The 7,317-nt window shown below is 47.0% G+C and overlaps 1 protein-coding gene across 1 annotated transcript in view; it reads left to right on the forward strand.

Annotated features, from left to right (window-relative positions):
• Nucleotides 1–6,516, forward strand: part of HIP1R (huntingtin interacting protein 1 related) — a 52,358-nt gene extending 45,842 nt beyond the window's left edge. Inside the window, exons 27-32 of the mRNA XM_066609661.1 lie at nt 519–619; nt 726–831; nt 1,226–1,349; nt 2,344–2,405; nt 2,822–3,022; nt 4,760–6,516. Coding sequence (XP_066465758.1) covers nt 519–619; nt 726–831; nt 1,226–1,349; nt 2,344–2,405; nt 2,822–3,022; nt 4,760–4,807 — 642 coding nt within the window. The 3' untranslated portion in view covers nt 4,808–6,516. The remainder of the gene's footprint in view (nt 1–518; nt 620–725; nt 832–1,225; nt 1,350–2,343; nt 2,406–2,821; nt 3,023–4,759) is intronic.
• The last annotated feature ends 801 nt before the right edge of the window (nt 6,517–7,317 follow it).

A 7,317-nucleotide genomic window follows, 5' to 3' on the forward strand; every position in this document is an offset into this window, starting at 1 on the left:
AGTCTCAAAAGACTATGGTATCGCGCTCTGAAAGGTGGTTCTGGAACAGTGTCTAGTGCGGCTGAAAAGGCCGATTCGGGAGTGACAATCCCTTCCACACTGGGAGCAAGTGCAGTCTGTCCCTGGCCTGTCTCCCTGGCTATGGGCCTTCCTTCTTTGCCTCTTTGCCTCAGACTGTTGGCCAAGTGTCTCTTCAAACTGGGAAAGGCCATGCTGCACAGACTGCCTCCAAGCGGGCCACTCAGAGGCCAGGGTTTCCCACCTGTTGAGGTCCACTCCTAAGGCCTTCAGATCCCTCTTGCAGATGTCCTTGTATCGCAGCTGTGGTCTACCTGTAGGGCGCTTTCCTTGCACGAGTTCTCCATAGAGGAGATCCTTTGGGATCCGGCCATCATCCACTCTCACGACATGACCGAGCCAACGCAGGCGTCTCTGTTTCAGCAGTGCAGACATGCTAGGGAAGAATACACCCCCAGCATCTGAGACATAACTGTGTCATATCTCACATTCAACCTTAGGGGGCAGCAACGCCACAGGAATTTTATGCCAAAAACTCCCGTTGGACTGAGGGGCTGATCTCTGCTTCCAAGGCTGTGGGATGGGGAGCCACGCAGCTTGTGTAAGTATCACAAGTGCCCTTTGCACTAGGAAGGAGCACAGGCCTCAGTTTACCAGCCTGGGAAAAGGATGCCCCTGATCGACATTTTTCTCAACTCCTGCTGCAGGGAGTCTGCAGACAGGGTCGTCCTCCACACTGGCAAATACGAGGAGCTGATTGTGTGTTCGCACGAGATCGCGGCCAGCACGGCTCAGCTCGTGGCCGCCTCCAAGGTGAGTGTGTTGGGGGAGCCGTGAGCATCCTCGTGCTTTGAATTGAGATTGCTGTATACGGTTGACATATCCGCAGTCACACCCCAAACGTGAACGGCCAGGTCTAGTTTCTGAAAATCCGCTTCGGTTTCTAGCGTTTTGGCCTCCAGGATGTGTCTGCTGCGCAACAGAGCCAGGGGTATACCTGGCCTGCAGTACTCTTAAATTTCTGCCCAACATTGCACGTACACAACAGGGACCAAATGTGTACACCTGTGGGCTGGGCAAAAATGGGTCCATGTGCAGACTCTAGCATGGTCCTGAACTGAATATCAACTCTCCAACCCCTGCCCCTTCCTCCACCCTGCTAACCTTTCTCCACCATGAGCAATGCTATGTGTCTTGCCACTGCCAGGTGAAAGCCGAGAAGACCAGCCAGAACCTGAGCAAGCTCCAGGAGTGCTCCCGCACTGTCAACGAGATGGCAGCCAACGTTGTGGCTTCCACAAAGTCAGGGCAGGAGCAAGTGGAAGACAAAGGTGAGGTCCCTACAGAGCAGGGGAGAAAGCAATCCGCTCAGGACAGCATCCCCTTTGGTTTTAAAAATTGGTTGTTTTGCTATAAGATATTGCATGTATTTTGGAGCTGGGTCACGGTTCATAACAAGACTGAGAGAGTCATGCAAGCTGCAGTCCTAGATACACCTGGGGGGGCAACACATATTGAATTCAGGGGGCTCTGAAACCCGTCAGAGCAGTGGGTCTCAAACGTTTTAGCACCGGAACCCCCTTTTTAGAATGGCAGCCCACCAGAAGTGATGTCGTTACCCTGGAAGTAGTGTCATGGCCAGAAGTGACATCATCAGCTAGCACTGGAACCTCCTTTTTAGAATGACAGCCCACCAGAAGTGATGTCATTCACTTGGGAGTGATGTCATGGCCAGAAGTGACATCATCAGTTAGGCTTCACACCTCATCTGTGACCAGTTAAAGGTCCCATTATACAGCGCATTTGTACTGTTATTTTGCATAGCTCAGAATTGAAGCCACTTCTGCCCAGTGTTGCATATATGCAACAGGCCCTAATGTGTACACCTGTGTGCCGGGCAAAAGTGGGTTAGACATTCCAGGTGGAAGTCAAAGCAGCTCACAGAGGTGGAGCCTTTCCCAACCACACATCCCTTTCCAGCATCCCCTCTTCCCACCTATTCAGGGTTAAAGCATGGTGACCCACCAGGAGCCCAGCAACTCTGTAGCCTGTATTTTCAGCTCTGCAATTGGCTCATGATCCACCTAGTGGGTCCCGACCCACAGTCAGAAACTCATTGCATTCGGAGGATCCATTCTTCCCGTCACAAACCATGACTCCCCACTCCTGTTGGAGCAGTTATGCCGTGCTCAGGGAAGGGCTGTGGCTTGACCAGTGGTGCATGCCAATATTTTTTAAAAAAGAAAATGAATCTTGCTCTACTTGTAGAAATGCCTGCAGTTATTCTCTCTACTCCCCCTCCCCATGTTTCTCTTCCCCCCCCAGACACAATGGACTTTTCTGGGATGTCCTTGATCAAACTCAAGATGGAAGAAATGGAGTCGCAGGTATTGTGAGCCTCTGGGGAGGGGGGGGGGAACTTTCCTATGGAAAATAGCCTGAGGCTTAGGGTATAATATTTTTCTCTTCTCTTACATTTGTAACTTGTCCCTTGTGTGATGGGCCAAGCCATGAGAGCACGAGATGGGGAAACAGTTATTAAAACTTGTTGTTTTAACACAACGGGTTAAAAACAGCAGCAGTCAGATAGAAGAGGTAGCACCCCCCAAAAAAAACACCACTAGTTTGGAAAAGACCAGCAAAGAGTCTGGATGTGCCTAGGGGGTCATTGTAGGTAAATAGGGCCGTGAGGGAGATGAGATGGATGTCCAGTTGTGGGGCTGTGACCATCTCAGACTGCAACAGCTCCCCTTTTAGCCTTGCCCATGTGCTTCCTAGTGGCTCAGCAGAGATTTCTTTACAGGTGAAAGTGCTGGAGCTGGAAAAAACACTGGAGAATGAGAGGCTTCGTCTGGGTGAGCTGCGACGGCAGCATTACGCCTTGGCTGGCATCTACGCCGAGAACGCGGATGGAGGGAAGCCAGCCGTGGCTCGCAAACCAGGCACCCTGAAAAAGCCCCCAGTGGCACAGAAGCCCTCCCAGCCTTTCAAGCAAGACAATGAGGTATGGTCTTCCTGTACAGTGATAGAGGGTTGGGGTAGTTATGTAGGTTAGAGTAGGCAAAGCACATATGCACACAGTTCTCTAGGTGAAGGGGCTTATGCAGGGCTCATACTTCATATGCAGGTTTATTTTTAGTACCGTATTTTTTGCTCCATAAGACGCACTTTTTCCCCCCAAAAAAGTGGGGGGAGAAGTGTGTGCGTCCTATGGAGCAAATACTGCAAAGCTGCAGGTGTTCTCAGGGCAGCAGAGCCTCCTTGGCAGGTGCTTCTGCCCCTGACCAGGGTCCTGCCTGCCTGCTCAATGGTAATGCAAATGCAATGGTAATGCAAATGCAAATTGTAATGCAAATGCAGGCGCTCAATGGTAATGCAAATGTAATGCTTAGTGACAATGCACTTGCAGAAAAATACTACAGTACCTCATTCTACCAGTGCAAGCATGATAAAGCAGAAAAGGCTAGCATATAAAATTCCTTTTAAACTAGAGGTAGTAAAATATGCTAAGGAGCATGGAAACAGAGCAGCGGAGAGACATATTTTATTACACTATTTTGTTCAGAATATTTTTTTTCCTGTTTTCCTCCTCTAGAAACTAGGTGCGTCTTATGGTCAGGTGCATCTTATAGAGCGAAAAATACGGTACTTTCAGTTAAAAAAAATGGACCTCAAAAACTATAGGAACATTCAAAAGAATTTTTTTTAACAAACTCTACCACTAAGCCAATTAAGGTCAAACAAAAAAACTCTTAAATGCATATTAACTCTAAGTTCAATTTTTAAGTCATCTTAATTTTAACTACATGTTTAAGTTCATCAATTATTTTAGCCATGTTCCAGAAGGAGTGCTGCCAATGGCAATAAAGTAGGCGATGATTTACCCCCTCTTAAAAAGCCCTCTCTGGATCCCACTTTAGCCTCCTATTTCTAGGCAAAGTGGTGGCATCTCAGCTCCAGAGGGATCTGGCTGAAGTGGATTATCTGAATCCTTTTCAGTTGGGCTTCAGAACAGAGACAGGCTTGGCCACCTTGGTGGATGAATCCTTGCTGGTCCTTTTGGACCTTTCAGCAAATCTCACCACCATTGACCATGGTGTCCTTCTGGGAAGCTTGGCCCAGTTATGCACCATTTTCAGTGGGTTTTTTTGGCTGACAGATCCCAGATGGTGGTACTGAGAGGCTCTCATTCAGCGCCCTGGCCATTGGGGTGCCACAGGGTTCTATACTGTCCCCCCTGGGAAAGGTCAGCTGGGGATTTGTTGTTGGGTACCTGGTGTAAAAAAAACGTTAAAGTGGAAGTACTCCGCTTCAAATCAAAAGTTCAAACACACTTCATTGTGTCTGAGAACTGCCTCCAGGAGAAATGCAATATCAGGCCTGAATTGCTGCAAATTGCCTAAAAAAATTACACTGGAAATAAAAAAAATTACATAAATTCTTCAAAAGAAATGTCATATACCCATTTGTAGGGACTTTGTTTAGGGCATTTTAGGGTCCAAGTATGAGCCCTCACTATCTAAACTGCAGCCTGGAAGAACATGAACAGAAAGCAAGTTAGAATCTTTAAGGTTGGTTAGCATATTTACATATATTTAATGAGGATGGGGTAAGAAGACAGAGGAAGTTAGCACTTCTCAGCAGGAGAGGTTAATTTGAACAGCATTAAAATCAGTGAGCATCACCAGAGGTGGTCCTGTCTCTGCTGCATGGCCTTGACCTCACTCTCCCCTAATTCTAGCTGGACCAAGACGATGGTGTTTACCAGGCACATGTTGTCAACTTCTAAGCCACGGTTGGCCCCCCCGGACACAAGAAAGCAGACATCTGGGATTCAGCTTCTACCAGACTTCCCTTCCTGCTAGCCGGAGAGACTTGGACCCCGTCTGCCTGATAGTAGCACACCCTGCCTGTTTTTGGTGGGGCGCTAAGACTCCTCACGCACCAATTCTGCCTCAAGCCAAAGCAGGGGGGGCAAGCTCAGGAATCTCCCCTGGGGTATGGACATTCCGAAGCCATTGCGTACGTCTGTGTTTTCAACAGATGCCGACTGGATCAATCCGCAAGTTGCCTTGTCTCTGTCTGACATTGCCTTGACTCTCAAAAGTCTCTTCCCCTGCCCAAGTGAGCGGATACCTGTGAATCCTACACGGTTGCCTGATCACCATTAGAACTGGTTCTGTTTTCTTAAGCAATGTACGGCTGCCCAGTTACCTGTGAAGAGGCACAGCAAGTCCACAGCGAAAAGGAGAGAGGCAGAAGTGTCGCCTTGCTGATCAGTTATTTATAAAGCAATAGGAATTTATTTGGGGAGTTATGTTGGTGTATCTATTACTGTTCGACAGAGTTTTTTTAATGTGAAAATCGTGGGTGTTTTGTTTTTTTTTTAAGTAGGCAGGTGGATTTCCTTTCATGTATAGGGTGGAAGCTCTCAAAACTTCCATTTAAAAAAAAAAGTGTGTTCAAACGACAAAACTCAGAAGGCAGATTGAAAGGCTGCGTTTATAATCGGGGTTGACAACTTCTGTAAGGAAGCTCTGAAAGGTAAAAGCCACAGTGGTTTGGAAGTTCAGCCTGGACTCAAATGCATAAGCTGCCTTCTCTCCCTGTCCAACCAGCTCATTTGTCTAGTTATCTGTAGCAACTCGCATTGAGTTTGGGAAAGAGTTATGTCTCCCCCTAAAGGGAACTAGGATTCTTCTCTTCTTAAAGCAGTTCCTATCTCCCAGTTTCAATAGGACCATTTCCTTTTATTAAAAAAAGATAAATTACCTGAAACGCGTTCGTTTCCTGGACACTGACACGGCTTTCCCTGTTGCCACAGACTTCTTGAGGCCCCCCACTGGGCTTTAACAGCCTGTGAATTCAGACAAAGCAGTACAAGCTGTGCTTTGCTAACAGGTTTTAGGCCTGCTTTGTCCCAAAGCATTACCTGTAGAGGCAGGATCAAGTTTGGCTAAACAAATCACTGTGTCTAAACCACGAATCCTCATCTTTTTTTACAAGTTTGAATTTACAAACAAACATTTGCTTTCATCCTGGGTGTTAACTATTAAGGTTTGAAAGCTATTCCACAGGCAGGCAACAGATAGGAAAGCAGGGGGACCCTTCCCTGCCCAACAAAGAAACCTGGCTCCATGGAGTGGCTTCCTCTGCCCCCAAATGCCATTCCCAAGCAGTTGTCTCATGGGGCCAGCTAGGCTTCTTTCAGGCTGATTCTAAACACACAGGCACTCCAGGAGTGTCTCTCGCACAACCAAGATCCTCCTCCTAGAACTCCAGCAGGGCAACTGAAGGGTAGCCACGAAAGGATTTCAGATCCCATGGAACAGGCAGGGCAGCCTCTGTTCTGTGTACTGCTACTGTTAAAGCTGTCTCAGACCTGCAAATGTCAACTGAGCAGCTGCAAGTCTGTCTTAATCGATTTGTTACATTTTTGAATAGCAAGAACAGTTCTGGTATTCTTGTACATAAGCAATAAAAGTGTCAAGTGGTGTATGGAGTACTTAAAATCACACTGCGATGCAGATCTCTGAACGGTCATTCAATAGCAGTGGCTGCTAACCTTGAGTGGTTCTCTCTTGTCCTACAAAAGAAAAGTCAAACCAACCTCACACACAGAAGCAGTGTTGTGTTACCCTGAAATAAATTGTACATTTGCTTGCCTTTTGCTGGCTGAAAGCAAGAATGGAAGTATAAACATACATATAGAGAGAGAGCGCGCCAGGGTAGTGTAGTGGTTTGGGAGGTGGACTCAGACCTGCAAGATCCAGGTTCAAATCCCCCCTTAGCCACGAAGCTTCCTAGGTGACCTTGGGCCAGTCTCTTTCAGCCTCACCTACCTCACAGGGTTGGTGTGAGGACAAAGGGTGGGGAGTAGCTGTGTACACCGGCCTGGGCTCTTTGGAGAAAGGCCAGTATAAAAATTTGAAAGTAATATATACACACACTTAACCCTTACATGCATGAAAAAAGCAAATGACCCAAGGTTCATACAAAATCTAGGATTTTTTATTTAATTACTGCAATTCTCAAGTCATTACATTTATAAAAGAGCCAATTCTACAAGGAAAGTGATCAACCTTCAACTCCAAAGCTGGGTGTTTTTCGTCCCCAGAACACATTCTAATCAATTGTACAGCACAAGAAAAACACAGCCTTATTACATTAGGAATAACCCTACTTCCAGACGTGAGAGATTTTGCTAAAGGCCTGACTTTTACTATACCCAGCAGCTTTTTTTTTGGAGGGAGGGTTCAGGTAGCCATGTTATTTAAACACCGAAAGACAAAGGCTCCT

Source organism: Tiliqua scincoides, chromosome 14 (genome assembly GCF_035046505.1).
Source record: "Tiliqua scincoides isolate rTilSci1 chromosome 14, rTilSci1.hap2, whole genome shotgun sequence".
Lineage (NCBI taxonomy): Eukaryota > Metazoa > Chordata > Lepidosauria > Squamata > Scincidae > Tiliqua > Tiliqua scincoides.